Source organism: Salmo salar, unplaced genomic scaffold, assembly GCF_905237065.1.
Source record: "Salmo salar unplaced genomic scaffold, Ssal_v3.1, whole genome shotgun sequence".
NCBI lineage: Eukaryota > Metazoa > Chordata > Actinopteri > Salmoniformes > Salmonidae > Salmo > Salmo salar.
The window spans coordinates 134,440-159,569 of NW_025548412.1; the positions used below are offsets into that span (position 1 = coordinate 134,440).

Here is a 25,130-nt window from a genome sequence, read left to right on the forward strand (position 1 = left end):
GGTTGGTACCCCAACACTGTTACTATCCATTCTACCATTAGGTTGGTAGCCCAACACTGTTACTATCCATTCTACCATTAGGTTGGTAACCCAACACTGTTACTATCCATTCTACCATTAGGTTGGTACCCCAACACTGTTACTATCCATTCTACCATTAGGTTGGTAACCCAACACTGTTACTATCCATTCTACCATTAGGATGGTACCCCAACACTGTTACTATCCATTCTACCATTAGGTTGGTAGCCCAACACTGTTACTATCCATTCTACCATTAGGTTGGTACCCCAACACTGTTACAATCCATTCTACCATAAGGTTGGTACCCCAACACTGTTACTATCCATTCTACCATTAGGTTGGTACCCCAAGACTGTTACTATCCATTCTACCATTAGGTTGGTACCCCAACACTGTTACTATCCATTCTACCATTAGGTTGGTACCCCAACACTGTTACTATCCATTCTACCATTAGGTTGGTACCCCAACACTGTTACTATCCATTCTACCATTAGGTTGGTACCCCAACACTGTTACTATCCATTCTACCATTAAGGTGGTGCCCCAACACTGTTACTATCCATTCTACCAATAGGTTGGTACCCCAACACTGTTACTATCCATTCTACCATTAGGTTGGTACCCCAACACTCTTACTATCCATTCTACCATTAGGTTGGTACCCCAACACTGTTACAATCCATTCTACCATAAGGTTGGTAGCACAACACTGTTACTATCCATTCTACCATTAGGTTGGTACCCCAACACTGTTACTATCCATTCTACCATTAGGTTGGTACCCCAACACTGTTACTATCCATTCTACCATTAGGTTGGTAGCCCAACACTGTTACTATCCATTCTACCATTAGGTTGGTAACCCAACACTGTTACTATCCATTCTACCATTAGGTTGGTAGCCCAACACTGTTACTATCCATTCTACCATTAGGTTGGTAGCCCAACACTGTTACTATCCATTCTACCATTAGGTTGGTAACCCAACACTGTTACTATCCATTCTACCATTAGGTTGGTACCCCAACACCGTTACTATCCATTCTACCATTAGGTTGGTAGCCCAACACTGTTGATCTGAAGCAGTGAACAAAGACATTGGTCCAGCTCCCCAAGAAGGTTGATCATCCTGGAACTTGACTCAGTTCCTTTTCTCAACACCATGTCGATGATGTCACGTGCTTTCTCTGCCCTTTCAGCTATCACCTTCACTGACTCCATTTCCTCCTGGTTGATGACTGTGTGTTGCAGGAGTCCGTCCAGCAGTTCATTCAGGACAGGTCTTGACACTCGTTTCACAAACTCTGTCCGTACAGAACGCAGCTGCTGCTCTGCAGAACCAGTCAGACTGCTCTCAGCCGGACCTCCTGCCCCCAACACAGCACCTGAGAGAGTCAGGTTACAAAATAACTACATTTGTACATTTACATTTCAGTCATTTAGAAGCAGACTCCTAAAATAAAAGTATTAAGAAAACATTATCTTTTACAATAACGACCTGAACATATCACATATTCACATTTAGGGACGGTTTCACAGACATAGAAAAACAGTCTGGGGCATTCAGAACCAGGTTAATCTAAATTAAGTTCTGGAGGAGATGTCATTGGGTCATTCAGTATCAGGTTAATCTACATCAAGTCCTGGAGGAGATGTCATTGTTCTTGAAGACAGTCTTTTATAATCAGAACTAGTCCAGGTCCTACAGTAAACCATGTTGACTGGCCCTCAAGTCATTGGTTTGTATTTGTCATGTTTACTTACTAGTTGAATGGGTGTCAGAGATGTATTCATCTGAAAGAAACAGAAATAGGTTATATCACTCTAAATAGCATCTGTCAGAAATAACAGTTATGATTGACATATTCTCCTACCTGTTGGTACAATTTCTTTCCATACTGTCCTCTCATCATCACCGATTAACTCCATCTCAATCCCTGAAATTTTCATAACCACCTTGAAAAAGCTTGGTGTGGTGTCTCTATGTATGAGATGAATCCTCTGGAGAGAGAGAGAGAGAGAGAGGTTAAACAAAAACATGGTTAAACATCAATTAAAAACACAACACCAAATCTTCCTCCACAGTAACTCAACACAACAGCCTCTGAATACCCCATATACTCAAACAGATCAATGTTAACCATTTTGTAACAGGCAAACTCAACCCTCAGTCTGGCTGCCAACATCCCCTCCAGCATTCCCATCACATCCACAGACCCCTGTCCTCGAATACTGTTCTTTCATGTTTTCCAAATTGCTAATTTAGCTGCCCCTGACACAAAGTTAAGAGAACTACACCCCTTCTACTAAACCTGTACTTTGTCCCAAATATAAACATTTGGGAATAGAAAACCTCTCCCAGACCTGAGAATCAGCTAGTGATCAGGTCAATCATCCCCACCAACCTGGGACACTGTAAGAACAGTGTTCATCCCAACCGTGGAGTGGACCCTATCTGAAGCTGACCTGCCCATAGCGATTCACTCTTTCCCCAATTAACTCTACCTGAGGAGACCCCCTCACACACCTTTAGAGCGTTTGAGAGAACCTTAACATCCTCACCCCTGTAATAAAAACTGTCACGTCATCTGCATACGCAGACAGTGCTATCGTGGGACCCTTCATAACCCCTGGCACAGAGAAACCAGTAAGCCTCGCTCTTAAAAAACAAAGCATTGGTTCAATTGCCAGACAATATAACTGTCCTGAAGTTGGGCATCCCTGCCCAATGCCCCTTTGGACAGGGATGGGGCAGCTCAACCCACCCCCCACCTTCATCATACATGAGGCCCCAGCATACAGTAAACTCATCCAAGACAAAATAACATCCCCAAACAGAAAGGCTTTTATTGTCTTGATGAAGTACTGGTGGTCCACACGGTCAAAAGCCTTCTCCTGATCCAAAGAAAGTAAACCCACATTCACATCAGACAGTTTACAAATGTCTAAAACATCTCTTATCAGAAACAAGTTCTCAACGATAGAGCGGTCAGGTACACAGTCAGACTGGTCCTTGTGGACCAACAGCCCCAGATATTCTTTCAACCTGTTTGAGAGACACTTAGATATCATTTTATATTCTGCACACAGCAATGCAACAGGTCACCAGTTTTTTTAAAGGGCCAAATCCTCCCTTTTGGCAACAATGAAAGCACAGCACGTTGACAGGATACAGGAAGAGAATCCTCATGAAAAGATTCACACACCACTTCATAAAAATCCCCCCCAATAGACAGCGGGGGTAGCACCCCAGTGCTTATAGAACTCAGATGGTAAAACATCGATGCCAGGGGCTCCGGGGTCCCTCTGAGTGAGCAACTTCAATTCAATAGATTTGATGTCCTGTTCAAGGGCCCTGATAGTCTCTTTAACTTCAATACAAGACAGAGCAGTATACTGTTGACAAGACACACATATTTGGGCCTTCCCAAACTCCCACCATTGTCTCAAGGATTAAAAAATTCTAATTAATAACCCTCAATGTTTTCCAGAACAACAAAAACTTTTCCCAAAACATGGCGTCATGTAATATCTTCACATTAACCTCTATGGGCTAGGTGGGACGCTAGCGTGCCACCCGTGGTGCACTCCATCAACAGCAGGTGCATTTCAAGAGTGGCAAATTTGAATCCAAATAAATGTCAAAATTCAAATTTTTCAAAAATACAACTATTTTACACCATTTGAAAGATAAACATCTCCTTAATCTAACCACGTTTTACGATTTCAAAAAGGTTTTACGGCGAAAGCATAAATTTAGAGTATGTTAGGACAGTACATTTACAAGAGTTGTGTGTAATGTTTTGTCAAGTCAAAGACAGGGTCACCAAAACCATAAAACCAGCTAAAATGATGCACTAACCTTTTACAATCTCCATCAGATGACACTCCTAGGACATTATGTTAGACAATGCATGCATTTTTAGTTCTATCAAGTTCATATTTATATCCGAAAACAGCGTTTTACTATGGCATTGATGTTGAGGAAATCGTTTACCTCCAATAACCGGCAGTCAAGTCAGCGTCACAAATTAAATAATTAAAATTAGAAAACATTGGTAAAATATTATATTGTCATTTAAAGAATTATAGATTTACATCTCTTGAACGCAATCGTCTTGCCAGATTTACAAAATAACCTTACTGGGAAATCACACTTTGCAATAATCTGAGCACTGCGCCCAGAAAAATACGCGTTGCGATACAGACTAGACGTCATGTTGGGGAGATCTAAAATCGAAAATACTATGTAAATAATCCATTACCTTTGATTCTCTTCATCAGATGTCACTTCCAGGTATCACAGGTCCATAACGAATGTAGTTTTGTTCAAAAAAGCTCATCATTTATGTCCAAAAATCTCCGTCTTGTTAGCACATGATCTAAGCCAGCCGGACTTCTCGTCATGAACGAGGGGAAAAAATATATTTCCGTTCGTTCAAACATGTCAAACGTTGTATAGCATAAATCATTAGGGCCTTTTTTAACCAGAACATGAATAATATTCAAGGTGGACGAATGCATACTCTTTTATAACGTATTGGAACGAGGGTACCCAACATGAACTCGCGCGCCAGGTGTCTAATGGGACATCATCGTTCCATGGCTCTTGTTCGGTCAGATCTCCCTCCAGAAGACTCAAAACACTTTGTAAAGGCTGGTGACATCTAGTGGAAGCAATAGGAAGTGCCAAAATATTCCTCAGCCCCTGTGTTTTTCAATGGGATAGGTTTAAAGTCAATACAACACATCAGGTATCCACTTCCTGTCAGAAAATGTCTCAGGGTTTTGCCTGCCAAATGAGTTCTGTTATACTCACAGACACCATTCAAACAGTTTTAGAAACTTTAGAGTGTTTTCTATCCATATATAATAAGTATATGCATATTCTAGTTACTGGGTAGGATTAGTAACCAGATTAAATCGGGTACATTTTTTTTATCCAGACGTGCAAATGCTGCCCCCTAGCCCTAACAGGTTAAAATACCAATAAGGTGATGACCTTCATGGACAGGACAAGTGAATATCAACAGTAACAATATGGTGATCAGAAAAACCCTCAGGAGTAATGTCAACCCTACTACAGTAGTGATCAGATACATACAGCCTGTCTAACCTTGCTGCACCGACACCACCTTCATTAACTACTACAGTAGAGCTCAGATACATATAACCTGTCTAACCTTGCTGCACCGACACCAACTTCATTAACTACTACAGTAGAGCTCAGATACATACAACCTGTCTAACCTTGCTGCACCGACACCACCTTCATTAACTACTACAGTAGTGATCAGATACATACAGCCTGTCTAACCTTGCTGCACCGACACCACCTTCATTAACTACTACAGTAGAGATCAGATACATACAATCTGTCTAACCTTGATTGATTGAGTCATCGCCAGCTGCTATCATATCAGAAATATCCATATCCTTCTCCTGATCCTCCTCAACTGAGGCCACAGACCCCTGACTCCCCTCTGCCACATCCCTCTCAACACTCCTCACTTGTACCACATTACTCGTACCGGGCATCTCCTCCACTGCCTAGGAGACTAGCCCCACCTGAACCCCCTCCTGTACCCCATTACTAGTAGTGGACATCTCCTCCACTACCTGGGAGACTAGCTCCACCTGAACCCCTTCCTGTACCCCATCATGCGTACTGGGCATCTCCTCACCAGTCTGGGGAAATGGCTCCCCAGATCCATCCTGAGCTCCTACAACAATATTTTTCTGCTGCACATGAGACGCTATGTTCCCCTCTGGTACAAACTGCAACTCAGTACCCTCAACACAAACAACTTGTTCCTCAGCAACAGGTGCTTGTGGCTGCTCTACCACTGTCAGCCCACCTCTCCCTACATCAGTGAGTCCAGGCGTTACGAGGACCACCTGCAAGCATGTCACTTATGGCCAACATCCCCACACTCAAATCACTGTTGACTACCCGTACCAGCATAAGCCATATACAGTCTGTTGTCATACTTGACTTTAAACGATAACTCCAAAGTCTGCTCCAACTTCCCAAACCGCAATAACTCGGGTTCCAATCGCTCATTTGCAATAAAAGGCGTTACATTCAAAATCGTAACCCTTGTTGACGGAGAAAAAGCGGCGTAACTTTTTCATAGTCTACCTTCTCTCCTACTGAGACCAGATACTCCTCCACAGTGACAGTAGCTTCAGTAACACACCTCAAGCCGTGCCCAAGTGGCAGGGACGCCGACCACATGTGGGTCGCCATCCCCACCAACACCAGGACAATTCAACAAGAAATACAATATATCTAATTCTAACACTGAAAAAAACCTGAATCAGCAGAAAAAGGAAAACCACCAAGAAAAGTAAACAAGAAAGAAACCACAGGCGATCTAACTCCAGACAACACTCACCCTCACTCATACAATACCCAGCATGCACCAAACACTGCCAGCATAAAGAGAGAGAGAGAGAGAGAGAGAGAGAGAGAGAGAGAGAGAGAGAGAGAGAGAGAGAGAGAGATGTGACTTAAATGTCAGATTCATGTTCTTAGTCTGCAAAAACTGTACCGGTGGAAAGATGGAGGTAGAACAGGGAATGTTCAGTCTGAAGGAACTATTCAGTTCTAAGGACTGCTCTGGTCTTGTGATGGGAATCCTTTTAGACCCTTGAAACTTTGATTCCTGTTCTTCCACAGCCTGTGAAACGAGGCATGGAATACACAGCCAGTCAATGTATAGTCTAATTCAAACATTATTCAGAAAACTAGCAACACACTTATCTTCATTTAATGAGTGTCAACATAAACTGCACCACTGGTTAGTTAAGGTCATCTCTATAATAATGATACCTCACCTGCATTTGGCCGGGGTTACTGGGGAACAGGTATAGGCGTGGAATTAGTGTTTCCTTTTTCACTGTCAGATAGAGCATCAGCTCACAGTGGACATCTACGTTCCAAGAAAATATATATCTCAGTATAACAGAGATAGCTGAGAACTTGGGATGGAGAATCTTAGCATGGAATCTGGTGACCTCATGCACTTCCTCTAAAGACACTCCATGTTCCTCTACATGAAGAATCTTCATCTCATTCCTCAGGGAAGGGTTGGTCCCTGAACAACACAATAAAAAGGAGACAGAAAGACAAATATTGTATTATTCATCCAACTACAACACAAAGAATATGCAGTACCAGATCACAGTAAACTCAAACTCCCAGAATAGTAATTTAATTAATTCAGGAAGTGAAATTCAGTTACATGGAAATGTCTTCCTGAATAATATTTCTATATGGTTTTACCTAAACAGACACAGTGTGGCACATGAACTTCCTCCAGTTCACCTAACTCCATAGTGATGTCCAGCAATGGACCACCTTGTGTGTACTGCATGTCTTTCAGAAGGTGACTGTAGGGTTCCCAGTTCCTGAAGTGATACTTCAGAATGACATCTCTCTCACACAGCCAGCGGAGCCCAGACACTGTGCACTCATAACTCCCTTTGGGTGTCCTGTGTCTGAGGGCAACAACAAGATATGGTAGAGAGGGTCAATGGTCAAATGGAGAGGTTGGATTAGAAGACTATTCCCAAAGGTAATGGGGAAATACACTAGCAGGTGGAATGAAATGTTAAAAGTAGTTATTTTACCTGAACATTGTAACTCCCTGGACAGTGGAAGTCAAGGGTTCAATCTGAAGCCAGTGTGTGGAGTCCTGAACAAGGACAAGCATGTCAGTAATACATATGGGGCCTGTTTCCTGGACACAGATTGAGTCTAGTGCTGGACTAAAAAGCATGCTCAATGGAAGTTCCAATAGAAAGTTCTTTACGGTCGAGGACTAGACTTAATCTGTGTCCAGAAACTGGCCAATTAACCAAAGTAACTAATCTAATGTATTTATTCAATGTTACATGGAATGCTGGTGATTTATCAATTAAACTGTCTAATGACAAAATATGACAACAGGTAAAATCCTGCATGACTACAAGCAGAACACAGGACTGTCTATTTCCCAGTATGAATGGTTGGTCAGTACACACCTGGCTTTGAGACTGTGTTTATATTACTAAAGCAGAACACAGGACTGTCTATATCCCAGTATGAATGGTTGGTCAGTACACACCTGGCTTTGAGACTGTGTTTATATTACTAAAGCAGAACACAGGACTGTCTATATCCCAGTATGAATGGTTGGTCAGTACACACCTGGCTTTGAGACTGTGCCTGACTCCTGCAGGTATGTAATAGTAAGAATTGACATTATGACTTACCTCAACATGGTCACAAGTCTTACAGCTCTGAGGAATCCCTGAAGTCAAAAGTAGTTATTTAAAATGGACAATCTCATGGAATATTGAATGAATAATTATTAAATAGACTTGTAATAAAAATGAATATAAGTGATCAACAGTCTCAGAATGTACACTCATTAGCATACCATAATCTGACATTAGTGTTATATTAATTAATGTTTGTGGAAGCAGGAAACAACATCGTTCTGGTCCATGTTTTGTAGCTGTTGGGGTCTGATTTCTGGTAGATCGTAGGATGAGAGCTTAAAGGTAGAGTCAGCTAAATTATTTTGTACGAGCAGCACCACAGATATTGTGATGAGCAAGATGCCTGACTTCTCTCTCACACAGTCACACACAGTATCTGCCTATGTGGAAGGGTTCTCTTCACTCTCTAACAGAGTGTTAGCCACGGGACCAAAACAGCAGAGAAGTTTAGCCTTGCGCTACAATGCTCTTAGTTGTTGTAGAAATTGACCCACTATGCTGTTTACTTTGTGCATCTACGTCATATTGCTGACTCTACCTTTAAGTTTGTTTTGACCAAATAGATCATGATTGTGTTCCTTGCCTGGGACTCAACTACAATGAACGCTTAAAACAATTTTGATTTAAAAACAATTATCAGTTAACACTCACATTTCCCAGGTCCAGGCTTGATCCAACTCTCTCCACCATGGTCTCTGGTGTTGGTAAAGCAGAAGGATAGACTGAGATTAAACTAAATACAACTTATAAAGGCTTCATATAGCATACATACAGTCTTCATAAGACATACAACAAGTTTATATGGGGTGAGAGAACAACTCCCTATGTAGGGCACATTGCCTAAATGTGACATAACCCACTATGTCAACTTTCATATAGGCAATACTGACAGGTGACATTGCATATCTTGAGGAAAGCCCTTAGAGGTGTGAAGTCACCAGGTAGTGGTTAGAGAGAGAATGACATTACAGAGAGGCTGTTCTATTTAACAGGTTCTGATGCCCTCTAGTGGTTAGAGAGAGAATGACATAACAGAGAGGCTGTTCTATTTAACAGGTTCTGATGCCCTCTAGTGGTTAGAGAGAGAATGACATAACAGAGAGGCTGTTCTATTTAACAGGTTCTGATGCCCTCTAGTGGTTAGAGAGAGAATGACATTACTGAGAGGCTGTTCTATTTAACAGGTTCTGATGCCCTCTAGTGGTTAGAGAGAGAATGACATTACAGAGAGGCTGTTCTATTTAACAGGTTCTGATGCCCTCTAGTGGTTACAGAGAGAATGACATTACAGAGAGGCTGTTCTATTTAACAGGTTCTGATGCCCTCTAGTGGTTACAGAGAGAATGACATTACAGAGAGGCTGTTCTATTTAACAGGTTTTGATTCCCTCTAGTGGTTAGAGAGAGAATGACATTACTGAGAGGCTGTTCTATTTAACAGACTGAAATTAAATAGAGGACAGGAATCTACTAACACATTAAAACACACCACTACTACTAATCTAACTGTCTGTAGGTCCAACAGAACACATTAAAACACACCACTACTACTAATCTAACTGTCTGTAGGTCCAACAGAACACATTAAAACACACCACTACTACTAATCTAACTGTCTGTAGGTCCAACAGAACACATTAAAACACACCACTACTAATGTAATTATAGAAATGATGAAACAAATGATAAAACATTGCTATGACTCACCTCTGAATGTGTTGGTCATCTATCTGACACAGGGTCACTGAGGAGGAGGAGGAGCAAACCCCAAACCCAGGATAGAGGGGTTCAGTGAATGTGGAGTAGAATGTGTAAAGGTGTGTCAGTGTACCAGAGGAGGACATACTATAGAAGGACAAAGTACCAGCTGGCCAGTCCAGATACACTCCAACTCTGTTAGAATGAGGATCAGAGATGGATCTCCTACTGACTCCAGCATGGTTAAATGAGTAGAAGCCATCAAAGCAGATTAAACACCAGGACTTCCTATTGGTTCCAATACCACTGTCAAGCACCCCTCCCTTCCTGTTCATTCCTTTGTACACCACACCAATGTAAGCCCATTCACCATCCCTCTCCACCTCCCAGTAATAACGACATCCAGTTAAGCCTTCTCTGCAGAGAACTTGGGGACTACAGTCAAATCTGTCTGGATGGTCTTCATAATGCTGCATCTCTTCCACACATGTCACCTTCCTGTTCCCCTCAGACAGTACCAGGAGTGGGTTTACTGTATTTGGGTCCAGGGTGAGATGACAGGCATCTGTAGGCAAAAGGAGAGTTGAATCAAACCACATCTTCATATAAAATGTTGTTTTGTAGGTACAGAACAAGAATTGATTAGTTACTATGTTACTATAGTTCTGAATATTCAGTTAATTAGGATTAAAGACTTACATTTCCTCAGCCCTGATTTCAGCCTGCACTCTCCACCATGATCCACACTGTAGGACAAACAGGTTATTGACTGACAAAGACCTAATAAAGCAGTCAACATTTAAACCATATTGTTGTGTTCTGGTGCACTATCCAAGTTCATCACTAGAGACATACAGGTATTCTATCCTACCTACTGCATACAGAGCGGAGTACAATTCATTACTAGAGACATACAGGTATTCTATCCTACCTACTGCATACAGAACAGAGTACAATTCATTACTAGAGACATACAGGTATTCTATCCTACCTACTGCATACAGAACGGAGTACAATTCATTACTAGAGACATACAGGTATTCTATCCTACCTACTGCATACAGAACGGAGTACAATTCATTACTAGAGACATGCAGGTATTCTATCCTACCTACTGCATACAGAACGGAGTACAATTCATTACTAGAGACATGCAGGTATTCTATCCTACCTACTGCATACAGAACAGAGTACAATTCCAACAGGATATCAGAGATGCAGAAGAAGAGTATTCATGTGGTGATGATGTATGCTGTGTTGGAGTGCTCAGCCTGCTGAGTAAACTTCCCCTTAATTCTACCATCATGTCCTCATGTTACTGAACCTACTACACTACATATGACACAACCACTGCTCACACTATTAGGACATCTATTCTGACTTACTTCAGCTTCATCAGTTTATATGTGGGATCCACCAGAGCAGCTGAAAGCAGTCCCCCTGCAGAGTCTCCTGGGTGATTGTAGCTCAGGTCCAGCTCTTTCAGGTGGGAGGGGTATGACCTCAGAGCTGAAGACAGAGCAGCACAGCCCTCCTCTGTGACCAGACAGCCAGACAGCCTACAGAGAGACACACAACAGCTGTCTAGGTTGGTGTACTGGTGTCAATCATCTTGTAGGACACCCATACATTTGTCCATGACACAAACATTGTGAAGAAACGTCAGATTTTCAGAGTATTTGTTTTACTAAGCTCAGTACCGACCTGACTGAAACAGCTGTACTTACCCCAGTGTGTGTAGTTTACAGTCTGGATCCTCCAGTCCAGCAGACAGCAGTGTAACTCAGCTCAGTACCGACCTGACTGAAACAGCTGTACTTACCCCAGTGTGTGTAGTTTACAGTCTGGATCCTCCAGTCCAGCAGACAGCTGTGTAACTCAGCTCAGTACGGACCTGACTGAAACAGCTGTACTTACCCCAGTGTGTGTAGTTTACAGTCTGGATCCTCCAGTCCAGCAGACAGCAGTGTAACTCAGCTCAGTACAGACCTGACTGAAACAGCTGTACTTACCCCAGTGTGTGTAGTTTACAGTCTGGATCCTCCAGTCCAGCCGACAGCAGTGTAACTCCTGAGTCCTGCAGGTCATTGTCTCTCAGCTCCAGTTGTTTCAGTTGTGAGTTGGGTGAACTCAGGACTGAGGCCAGATGTGAACAGCAACCCTCTGTCAGACCACACTGACCTAGACTAGAGGGCAGAAGAGCACATGATTAACACATGTTTAAAACATCCACATAATAACTCATACTGAAGATATTTAACTCACACTAGTGTCTGTATGTTGCAGAGTGGACTGGTTAGTCCAACACAGAGCAGCTTCACTCCTCTGTCTCCCAGGTCATTGTAGCTGAGGTCCAGTTCTCTCAGGGGGGAGTTTGGTGTCTGCAGAGCTGAGGCCAGAGTCTCACAGGATTCATATGTGAGTTTACAGCCAGCCAGTCTGGAGAGGGGAGATATGTCAATACACTGTTAAATATGCAAAACATTAAGAATAATGAGATGCATTAAGACAATAACAGAAGGACACATTATTAACCAATGTTAACTTTTTACAACCATTTTCATATTTTCATATATTTGTAGTATATGTTTTTACAAGATGAGTGATGAGAAGAGAATCGTCCAGCTCATTGGGTCTCTCTCTACACTTCCATATACCATGTCATGAAATATGCAGACAGACGGATTAAAAGCGTGTTTACATTGTAATACTTCTGACAGACAACTTCTAACTCCGCCAATAACTTTTGGAATTATAGCATTCCCAGAAAGCATGAATTATTGACTCATTGTTAGTTTTACACTTAAGACATGACTCTGTTGTTGTGCTGTACAATTTGTTAATTTTGTCTCGTGTAATAAACTCTATACATTAGTTTATACTGGATTAATCATATATTTTTTCTAAATTTAATTTTGTTAGTTATGTTCCAACATTCCCTCCATCTTGTGACCAATATCAGTTCTTTTTAAGTCTTGGTTCCTATAGTTTACATTTTTTACTAAAAACACACTAACTCACTCAATATATTTAACCTTAGTTTGATATATTTATCACATTTGATTAATGTTTCTGCATATTTACCAAGATGTTCAAATAATGTTAAAAACATAACTACAAATATATAAACACTATAAAGACAGTGGATACTGAAGATATTTAACTCACACTAGTGTCTGTATGTTGCAGAGTGGACTGGTTAGTCCAACACAGAGCAGCTCCACTCCTCTGTCTCCCAGGTCATTGTAGCTGAGGTCCAGTTCTCTCAGGGGGAGTTTGGTGTCTGCAGAGCTGAGGCCAGAGTCTCACAGGATTCATCTTCGAGTTCACAGCCATCCAGTCTGGAGAGAGGAGATAATCTGTTAGATATACATATCCTTCATTATAATGATACTGTAAACATCAACTCAATAACAGAACTTACAGTGCTCTCTTGCAGGTTTTCACTACCGGCAGCAACCTCTGATAACCTTCCTCTGATGTGTTGTATGTCTTCAGGTCAAACTCCTCCAGCACCTCCTCTGACATCAGTAACAGGTAGGCCAGGGCTGAACATTGGTCAGGTTCTAGTCTTGTTTTTGAAAGAGTTCCTGATCGCAGGGAGGTCTGCATGTCTTCAACTAGAGAGTTGGCACCAAGTTCATTCAGACAGTGGAACAAGTTGATGATCCTTTCTGGTGAGGATTCATGGTTGATCTTGTATGAAAGGTACCTGACTGTTCTCTCAACTGTTTCCTCATTGCTCTGTGTTGTACTTCCTGTCTGTGTCAGAAGGCCTCGTAACAGTTTCTGATTGGACTCCAGTGAGAGACCCAGAAGGAAGCGGAGGAACAGGTCCAGGTGTCCATTCTTACTTTTCAAGGCCTGGTCCACTGCTCTCTTGTGTAAGTCAGACAACTGGAATGACTCCTCTTCATCATTGCCGTCATCATCATCCTCATCTTCGTCATTGTTCTCCTCCTCCTCGTCCTGCTTATCATCAATCTCCTCCTCCTCCTCATCATCATCCTTGTTCTCCTCCTCCTCGTCCTGCTCATCATCACTAGTGACTGCTTTGGGGGAGAAAACATTTTCCTTCTTGTCCAGACATGATTCTAAAGCATGCACTGCTGCTAGAAACTCCTGAATGCTCAGATGCACAAAGCTGTAGACCTTCTCTTGGTACAGCCCAGATTCTTCTTTAAAGATCTCTGTACACAATGCTGAGTACACTGATGCCTCTGTGACATCAAGGCCACACTCTCTCAGGTCATCGTCATAGAAGATCAGGTTGCCCTTCTGTAGCTGTTGGAAAGCCAGCTTTGCCAGTTTCAGGATCATCTCTTTGTCTGACTGAGACAGTTCCTTTGGGTTTGTCTCTGTGGCTTTGTTGTACTTCCTGTTCTTCACAATGATTTGGATGAGTATGAAGTGTGAGTACATCTGGGTCAGAGTTTTGGGGACTTCATCCTTCTCTGCCTCTTTCAGTATCATCTCAAGGACAGTGGCTGATATCCAACAGAAGACTGGCATGTGGCACATGATGTGGAGGCTCCTTGATGTCTTCATGTGTTTGATGATTTCATTGGCCAGATTCTGATCTGTGATTTTCTTCCTGAAGTACTCGTCCTTCTGTGGATCATTGAACCCTCGTACCTCTGTCCCCTGGTCAACACACTCAGGAGGGATCTGATTGGCTGCTGCAGGCCGTGAGGTTATCCAGACGAGAGCAGAGGGAAGCAGATTCCCCTCGATGAGGTTTGTCAGCAGCACGTCCACTGAGGTTGGCTGTGTGACATCACAGCACTTCTCATTGTTTTTAAAGTCTATAGGAAGTCGACACTCATCCAGACCATCAAAAATGAAAACAGTTTTGGTTTCACCATCTTCAATGCTGTCAATCTCTTTCAGCTCTGGGAAGTAGTGGGAAAGAAGTTGCATCAGACTGTATTGGTCCTTTTTCAGGTTCAAAACACGGAAAGGAAGAGGAAACATGAAATGAACGTCCTGATTTGCTTTTCCCTCTGCCCAGTCAAGGATGACCTTCTGCACAGAGACTGTTTTTCCAATGCCAGCGATTCCTTTTGTCAGCACAGTTCTGATAGGTTTGTCTTGTTCAGGTAAAGGCTTGAAGATGTCGTTGCATTTGATTGGCGTCTCTTGTGTGGTTTGTTTCTTGGATGCCATCTCTATCTGTCTAACCTCATGTTCATTATTGAGTCCTCCACTTCCACCCTCTGTGATGTAGAGCTCTGTGTAGATGTCCTTGAACAGACTTTGGTTTCCATGGTGTCCAATTCCTTCAGATATGTGTTGATACTTGTGTTTCAGTTTAGCCTTAATGTCTTGTTGGACTGTCAGCAGAGTTTGACCTGTAGGAAAACAATGAGAGTTGGGACTCATAAGTTTGTGTGTGTGTTTTATAAGGGTCTTTGTACCGTTCTTTGTAATATTGTATGAAACACAGTCTTACTTCTTCTGTCCAGAAGGTTGTGTGTGATCTTTAATGCATCCTCACTGTCCAAACTCTCCACTTCCTTATTGTCATCTGGTAATGGTTCCTGGCTGAAAGCAGGTGGCTGATCACTCGTCATTGATAGCAGGCTGGTTGTAGGGGACTCTGCTCTGGGCTTCTGGACACTGAACAAAACAGGGAGACAGATCACCTCATGAATATCTCATCAATAGCTCATCTACTTCCTTTTAACAACTGTATAATGGAACATCTATAAATCCTGATGTTTCTTTATAAAGATACAGTCTGCAATTGGTAAATCCATTTCTGGCCTTTTAAGTGAATGATATAGACCTACATTTTATGTAATTTGTAATTTGGGAACACTTTTCATTAGTTTGATATTTTTAAGAGCAATGTACATTTTGCAAATCATCTCTTACCTCTTAGAACTGGTGTCTTGAGTCATTTTAGAGGCAGTGGTCTCTTCCTCTCTCTCCCCAGAGAGACTCATTTTAGAGGCAGTGGTCTCCTCCTCTCTCTCCCCAGAGAGACTCGTTTTAGAGGCAGTGGTCTCCTCCTCTCTCTCCCCAGAGAGACTCATTTTAGAGGCAGTGGTCTCCTCATCTCTCTCCCCAGAGAGACTCGTATTAGATATGTCACAGCTCACTCAGCTACAATAACCAATAAGAAATAACAGAACAGTCAATATTTCTAAACATTGAAGAACCATTAACAATGACAACACTTTTACTGTCTGAGGTCAGAGTTCAGATACTTCTTGTTGCATTTAAACATACACAGTCCAATATTATTAATTTGATTTGGATCCCCACTAGCTGACTCCATAACAACAGCTAGTCTACCTGGTTTGATCCCCTGACTCCCTAACAACAGCTAGTCTACCTGGTTGGATCCCCTGACTCCATAACAACAGCTAGTCTACCTGGTTGGATCCTCTGACTACATAACAACAGCTAGTCTACCTGGTTGGATCCCCTGACTCCATAACAACAGCTAGTCTACCTGGTTGGATCCCCTGACTCCATAACAACAGCTAGTCTACCTGGTTGGATCCCCTGACTCCATAACAACAGCTAGTCTACCTGGTTGGATCCCCTGACTCCATAACAACAGCTAGTCTACCTGGTTGGATCCCCTGACTCCATAACAACAGCTGTCTACATGGGCTCTTTTTGAGAAGATCAGGGAGTTTTGCTACGAACAAGCTATGGACATCACATGCCCTGCACCAAAGTCAAGGGCAGGACAGAAACAGCCTCTCCAAATATAGATTCCCTTGTTCATGCGTGGTTCGGACAGACCAGTTCATCACTGGGGGAGAGTTCCCAGTCATCACCACTATCTACAGTGCCTCTTGTCACATGACTCTCTCCTAACACACACCATACGTTGCTGCTACTATAAAAAAAATGTATCCTGCTGCTCAGCCACTTCACCCCTGATTGTCTACATATAACTACCTCATCTATCACCAGTATCACTGATATGGTTATTGATATTGTACATTTATTTTATTTATTTATTTTATTTCACCTTCATTTAAGGACAACAAGGTCAAGGTATTGGAGTTGCCGTCACAAAGCCCTGACCTCAATCCCATAGAAAATTTGTGGGCAGAACTGAAAAAGCATGTGCGAGCAAGGAGGCCTACAAACCTGACTCAGTTACACCAGCGCTGTCAGGAGGAATGGGCAAAATTCACCCAACTTATTGTGGGAAGCTTGTGGAAGGCTACCCAACACGTTTGACCCAGGTTAAACAATTTAAAGGCAATGCTACCAAATACTAATTGAGTGTATGTAAAATTCTGACCCACTGGGAATGTGATGAAAGAAATAAAAGCTGAAATAAACCATTCTCCCTACTATTATTCTGACATTTCAAATTTTTGTTAATAAAGTGGTGATCCTAACTGACCTAAGACAGAGAATTTTTACTAGGACTAAATGTCAGGAATTGGGAAAAACTGAGTTTAAATGTATTTGGCTAAGGAGTATGTAAACTTCCGACTTCAACTGTATGTATGCATGCATGCATGCATGCATGCATGCATGCATGTATGTATACATTTTGTTATGAGATATCTTGGCATAGGTTATTGGTGTACTGTTGGAATCATGGAAATATAATGATTGTAATTAAATAGTTGGAATATAGTGGGCAGCACATTGAATGCATTGTTGTTTGACATAACAAATGAATAAGCCAGGGAAGATGTGTGTAAGGAATGGAACCAAAGTGTTGGTCAGTGTTTCCCAGGGGTCCCTATACGATGTTCCGTTCCTCTTTATGTGGCTAGCTAGCTAACATATTCATGCTTCGCCTATTCCTCTGATTTAGTAGATACCATTACACAAACATGCAGATCTAGGCCTACACCAGCACTGGTTTCAGGCTGTAATTAGACATTAGGTTTGCGCCAACTCCGATTACATTTAGCTAGCCAGCTAACTAGCAGTTAGCATTAGCTCCAGAGTGAACAGCAAGTGAAGTGCCTGTGACTACACCGCCAAGCAACACCTGCTCTCCTTGAGTGACAGGGGGCAGGGCTTGGTGTGGGAAGTGGAATGCAGGAACAGGAGAGACGACTTGCAAGTAGCAAACGGAGTGAACTCTAAAAATGGACATTACGGACACGCTGGTGTTGCGCGTCACATTCGGCCAACCAAACATTAAAATACTGTTATAGAAGGTGAAGTAAAAACACAAATCGGTCTGTGCATCAATACCAGTATACCGCCCAGCCCAACTGTTTATTACGTATAAAATAATTTATTTACATTACTTTAATAAAATATTTCAGTTCTCTATATAACATTTGATGACTGTAATTTCATTCCAAGTCCTTATCGATAGAGTTGCTGTAAAACTACAAAAAAATGGATATTGTCAAAGTAAGTAAAGCCTACTTTTGTGACTCCTGAATACCAACTATCACATAGATCATGTATTTTCAAGTAGAGAAGCAACTGCTCTCTAACCCTCTCGATCAGTGTTCTTGTCTCTTCTCTCGGTCTGCCCCACACAGACGGTCTGTGCTATAGACTGAACAAGTAGTCTCGCAATGGATTATGGTCATTACCATGTATAATATTGGCCTGTAGGAAACTACAACTCCCTACTATATCACCCAGTTCGGACTAGTTCCGATTTCAAGAGAGAAACTGTGCATTGAGCTCACAGAAACACTAAATAGAATTCAAATAGTTAAAACAATTAAAAAAATAACAAGTGTTGGTTAATCGCTCAGAACTACTGCCATCGGATGGTGGTGGGTTGGACACCAAAGGGCTTGGCGCAAAAGGCTGCCATTGCCTTTCCGGCTCTGTAGGCCTGGGAATGACGGGGACAGAGTGGGCTAAAATGGTGCTGCTATGTGCTCCTACCACCCACATCAGGTCCCAGAGTCGCCCAAGACCAGAGCACTCCATTAGTCATCCATATCAGACAAGGCCCTTCACATTTCTCCTTCATTCCTCATTGCATTGAAAGTAAAGAGAGCCCTTGTCTTCAACAACAGCCCAGCCCTGATATGGAGAAAATGGGGCAATAAGGTAGACTCCCCACTGTATGAAAATGATTAAACTGAACAGTCGACAGCTTTTTTACTTATTTTTAATAAGTAAAAAATAATAATTTGCCGTATGGGTGAGAGGGAAGTGTCAAGGATAGAAATTTCCGGTAATATCTACAAGGCAGCTCTTGGAATTACAACAACCAATTGCAGCTGATGAAACACCATAAAAAGGCACAATTTGTCAATCAATAACGTTGGTAGCGTAGTATGATAATTCTACTCTAACTTGGGCAGCAGGACTGCACAGGGTGTGATTGTGGGATAACAACGCTCATATCAGGCTCCTGTAATATAATACAGAGAAGTAAAACAGGTCACTGCACAATGAGTGCAAGTGAGCTCCTTCAGCTCTCAGCCTGTTTAAAATATCTACTGATAATATCTCCCTACTTGCCGGCCCGGTTTCTGATCCCTTTAACCAGGTAGGCCAGTTGAGAACAAGTTCTCATTTACAACTGCGACCTGGCCAAGATAAAACAAAGCAGTGCAACACAAACAACAACACAGAGTTACACATGGAATAAACAAACAAAGGCAATAACACAATAGAAAAGTATATATACAGTGTGTGCAAATGAAGTAAGATTAGGGAGGTAAGGCAATAAATAGGCCATAGTGGCGAAATAATTACAAATTAGCAATTAAAACACTGGAGTTGATAGATGTGCAAAAGATGAATGTGCAAGTAGAGATACTGGGGTGCAAAGGAGCAAGATAAATAAAAAAAATACAGTATGGGGATGAGGTAGTTGGATGGGCTATTTACAGATGGGCTATGTTCAGGTGCAGTGATATGTGAGCTGCTCTGACAGCTGTTGCTTAAAGTTAATGAGGGAGATATGAGTCTCCAGCTTCAGTGATTTTTGCAATTCGTTCCAGTCATTGGCAGCAGAGAACTGGAAGGAAAGGCGGCCAAATGAGGAATTGGCTTTGGGGGTAACCAGTGAAATATACCGGCTGGAGCGCGTTCTATGGGTGGGTGCTGCTATGGTGACCAGTGAGCTGAGATAAGGCGGGGCTTTACCTAGCAAAGACTTATAGATGTCCTGGAGCCAGTGGGTTTGGCGACGAATATGAAGCGAGGGCCAGCCAACGAGAGCATACAGGTCGCAGTGGTGGGTAGTATATGGGGCTTTGGTGACAAAACGGATGGCACTGTGATAGACTGCATCCAATTTGCTGCATCCAATCGCCGAAGTTAAGGATCGGTAAGATATCAAATCAAAGTTTATTTGTCACGTGTGCCGAATACAACAGGTGTAGACATTACAGTGAAATGCTTACTTACAGGCTCTAACCAATAGTGCGAAAAAAAGGTATGTGTGTGTGTGTGTAGGTAAGTAAAGAAATAAAACAACAGTAAAAAGACATTTGAAAATAAGAGTAGCAAGGCTATATACAGACACCGGTTAGTCAGGTTTATTGAGGTAGTATGTACATGTAGGTTTGGTTAAAGTGACTATGCATATATGATGAACAGAGAGTAGCAGTAGCGTAAAAAGAGGGGTTGGCGGGTGGTGGGTGGGACACAATGCAGACAGCCCGGTTAGCCAATGTGCGGGAGCACTGGTTGGTCGGGCCAATTGAGGTAGTATGTACATGAATGTATAGTTAAAGTGATTATGCATATTAGATAAACAGAGAGTAGCAGCAGCGTAAAAGAGGGGTTGGGGGGGGGCAAATAGTCCGGGTAACCATTTGGTTACCTGTTCAGGAGTCTTATGGCTTGGGGGTAAAAACTGTTCAGAAGCCTTTTTGTCCAAGACTTGGCACTCCGGTACAGCTTACAATGCGGTAGTAGAGAGAACAGTCTATGACTGGGGTCTTTGACAATTTTTAGGGCCTTCCTCTGACACCACCTGGTGTAGAGGTCCTGGATGGCAGGCAGCTTTTGCCTCAGTGATGTACTGGGCCGTACACACTACCCTCAGAAGTGCCTTGCGGTCGGAGGCAGAGCAATTGCCGTACCAGGAGGTGACGCAACCGGTCAGGATGCTCTCGATGTTGCAACTGTAGAACCTTCTGAGGATCTCAGATAGTCAGTTTTACAAGGGTATGTTTGGCAGCATGAGTGAAGGATGCTTGGTTGGGAAATAGGAAGCCGATTCTAGATTTAATTTTGGATTGTATATTGGTATTTGTAGATGTCCAAATATTCTAAGTCAGAACCGTCCAGAGTGCTGGACGGGTGGGCAGGTGCGGGTAGCGATTGGTTGAAGAGCATGTATTTAGTTTTACTTGCATTTAAGAGCAGTTGGAGGCCACAGAAGGAGAGTTGTATGGCATTGAGGCTCGTCTGGAGGTTAGTTAACACAGTGTCCAAAGAAGGGCCAGAAGTATACAGAATGGTGTCGTCCGGCGTAGAGGTGGATCAGAGAATCACCAGCAGCAATAGCGACATCATTGATGTATACAGAGAAAAGAGTCGGCCCGAGAATTGAACCCTGTGGCACCCCCATAGAGACTGCCCGACATACTGTATAACTACCTCATCTATCACCAGTATCACTGATATGGTTATTGATATTGTTCTTCTACATACTGTATATTATGTAGTTCTTTCTCTATATTGACACTTGTTATTTTTGTATTTATATTATTTATATTGACACTATCTATTTCTGATATTGCTACTACGTAAGTAACCATTTGTCTGTACAGTTTCCACCTTCTGTAGAGACCCATCCACTTAGCTAGACGTGGCTGGGGGATATAGCATTTCTTTCACATGACCCATCAGTTTAGTGTCTGGATTAGCGTCATCTAACATTTATACAATATTTTTATCTGGACACTTTCTGCTTACCTGGGATTGTTCCTTATTGTAGGCTACTACTTTTAGTCTGAATCTTTACTACACTACTCACTGTTTATCACATGACCTCACATGTGAATCCTTCAACAGATGGGTGGGGCTAAGGCTTAAGAGGGTGTGAACAATGCTGAATGGGTGGAGACAAAGGAGAGCTCTCCAGTAGGCGCACCAAAAACATTCAGGGGCCATTTTCACAAAGGTGGGGTTTCAGGTTTATCAACTTTCAAAGCAGAATTACTTTCCCATTGTTCCTCAAATGCAGTGTATGATATACCTTTTTGTGCCTCTGACTCTGCTTTTTTTTCAATGTAAAAAACACAATTTGAAATGTTGCTACGTAAGACCGAATCAAGTCTGTCGGTCACATTTAGTTTCAATGCCCATTACCGCATGTCACTTTTTACCGAATTGACAAGAGGGACAATTATTTTTCTACAAAGAAACTAGATGACGTGACACACGTCTTCCTCCGGGATGTGAAAGAGCGCAAATAAATCAATCGCCCATACCCTACCTCATAACCCTGTAGACTATAATATAACCCCATACCCTACCTCACAGCCCTGTAGCCTATATTATAACCCCATACCCTACCTCATAACCCTGTAGCCTATAATATAACCCCATACCCTACCTCATAACCCTGTAGACTATATTATAACCCCATACCCTACCTCACAGCCCTGTAGACTATAACATAACCCCATACCCTACCTCACAGCCCTGTAGACTATAACATAACCCCATACCCTACCTCATAACCCTGTAGACTATAATATAACCCCATACCCTACCTCATAACCCTGTAGACTATAACATAACCCCATACCCTACCTCACAGCCCTGTAGACTATAATATAACCCCATACCCTACCTCATAACCCTGTAGCCTATAATATAACCCCATACCCTACCTCACAGCCCTGTAGACTATAATATAACCCCATACCCTACCTCATAACCCTGTAGACTATATTATAACCCCATACCCTACCTCACAGCCCTGTAGACTATAATATAACCCCATACCCTACCTCATAGCCCTGTAGCCTATAATATAACCCCATACCCTACCTCATAACCCTGTAGACTATAATATAACCCCATACCCTACCTCACAGCCCTGTAGACTATAATATAACCCCATACCCTACCTCATAACCCTGTAGAATATAATATAACCCCATACCCTACCTCATAACCCTGTAGACTATAATATAACCCCATACCCTACCTCACAGCCCTGTAGACTATAATATAACCCCATACCCTACCTCATAACCCTGTAGACTATAATATAACCCCATACCCTACCTCACAGCCCTGTAGACTATAATATAACCCCATACCCTACCTCATAGCCCTGTAGACTATAATATAACCCCATAACCTACCTCATAACCCTGTAGCCTATAATATAACCCCATACCCTACCTCATAACCCTGTAGACTATAATATAACCCCATACCCTACCTCATAGCCCTGTAGACTATAATATAACCCCATACCCTACCTCATAGCCCTGTAGACTATAATATAACCCCATACCCTACCTCATAGCCCTGTAGACTATAATATAAACCCATACCCTACCTCATAACCCTGTAGACTATAATATAACCCCATACCCTACCTCACAGCCCTGTAGACTATAATATAACCCCATACCCTACCTCATAGCCCTGTAGACTATAATATAACCCCATACCTTACCTCACAGCCCTGTAGCCTATAATATAACCCCATACCCTACCTCATAGCCCTGTAGCCTATAATATAACATTGATACATATTGACTAGGCTGATCAATATGAATCAGCATCAATGTAAGGAAGCCTAAAATGATCATTATTGAAAGTTGAAATCAGTATTGTAATAACTTAACAATTCTGTGGATGTCTTACCCCTAAATCACCTCTCTCTGCGATGGCCTAACTTCTCCAAAACACTTTTTGTCATAAAATGGTAAAAGAACGCTACAAACCTCAGAAACATTTTTCTTCGACCGACAGTGTCCAGTTCTGCCTCTACTTCTTTATAAATGTACTTCCTTGTTTCAACACAGTGGGCGGGTTCAACAGGTATAGGTTTATGTGAAGACACACAAACACAAAACACACGCGCAGACAGACACATAGATGCACACACACACACACACTCCTTCCCGCTAACTTTAGACCATGTGTATGCACAGTTTCTAGTGGTTGAAGTATTGCATTTCAAGAAGGCCAGTAGATTAGTATTTAGTGTAAATGTGGGATATGATGGACACGCTTATTCATAACAATAAAAAGTTTAATAACAAGATGCAACAATTTGCCGTTACTGAGACATCCATTCCGTTTATCTTTGCATTTTAAAATAATTAGAAATAGCCATCTATTTCCTAGGCTTCTATTTATTTCGTTTCCATGATCGTTGCATAATAAATTTCTCACCTTTTCTGTGATGTTTTCATACTCACGAGGTAGAATATAGGCCTACAACAAGGTTACCATTCGTCCCATCTCTCGTTTAATTGGACCCACTTCACAACAGTAAATAGATAAGCTATTTCAAGTATTTTGCTCTATGTAAAATACCAGGGACCACATTTGTAAACGTTGTCTACACACAAAATATGCCACAAAACATGCATGTGCCAGTTTTCACGCAAATGTTGTCATTTATAAAAAGTGAACTTGACATGAGAATTTGCTAATCCTCCCGCTAACTTTAGACCAGGCGTCCTTCCAGTTTCTAGTGGTTGAAGTCTTGCATTGCAAGAAGACAAAAGTAGACTAGTAGTAGCCTGGTGCAGATGGGGAATATATGACGAGACTCTTATTCAGAACTAAAGAACAGGTAGACCTGGCTAAATATAATAACAAGATGCAATCATTTGCCGTTAGTGAGAAGAGCGTTAATCGATGTGTCTTTACATTCTATAATAATTAGAAGTAGGCATATATTTCCTGTTATTTATTTCATTTCCATGATCATTGCAGAATAATTCCTATACTCGCCAAATATCCTATAGGCCTATAACAAGTTAGGATTGGCTACCATTCCTCCCATCTCTCATTTAATTGGATCCACTTCACAGTAGTAACTAGATAAACTACGGTATTTCAAGCAGACTATTTTGCTCTGTGCCAGTGGCCACCAACCGGTTTATCGCGATCGACTTGTCGATCTCCAAGGCATTTCTAGTTGATCGCCAAACGTTTCTGTAAAAACCCAACGATAAATCCTTGTGTTTCTATTCTTTGTTATTAGTCTCGGGCTGTTGGTGGTAGGTTCAGACA

General features: G+C 42.0%; 1 protein-coding gene across 1 annotated transcript; it reads right to left on the bottom strand.

Annotated features, from left to right (window-relative positions):
* Positions 1-951: 951 nt before the first annotated feature.
* Positions 952-23,888, bottom strand: LOC123733060 (uncharacterized). Its single transcript, XM_045712340.1, has 18 exons — positions 23,828-23,888; positions 15,870-16,100; positions 15,445-15,611; positions 13,417-15,343; positions 12,258-12,431; positions 12,005-12,178; positions 11,378-11,551; positions 10,692-10,738; positions 10,002-10,557; positions 8,947-8,990; positions 8,287-8,324; positions 7,663-7,727; positions 7,316-7,530; positions 6,868-7,127; positions 6,582-6,710; positions 1,902-2,028; positions 1,792-1,821; positions 952-1,412 (listed from the first exon to the last, which is right to left on the bottom strand). The coding sequence occupies exons 2-18, from the start codon at positions 16,028-16,030 to the stop codon at positions 1,078-1,080; spliced, it is 4,623 nt and encodes a 1,540-aa protein (XP_045568296.1). The 5' UTR covers positions 16,031-16,100; positions 23,828-23,888; the 3' UTR covers positions 952-1,077.
* Positions 23,889-25,130: the final 1,242 nt, after the last annotated feature.

What these genes read in the sequence shown, in the direction of transcription:
- LOC123733060 (XM_045712340.1), bottom strand. Translation starts at nt 16,030, where the DNA reads ATGAGTCTCTCTGGGGAGAGAGAGGAGGAGACCACTGCCTCTAAAACG. An exon ending in TATAAACTGATGAAGCTGAA is followed by an intron (nt 10,739 to 11,377) that starts GTAAGTCAGAAT and finishes TTTGTCCTACAG; the next exon opens with TGTGGATCATGGTGGAGAGT. An exon ending in AGACTTGTGACCATGTTGAG is followed by an intron (nt 7,728 to 8,286) that starts GTAAGTCATAAT and finishes GTCCTTGTTCAG; the next exon opens with GACTCCACACACTGGCTTCA.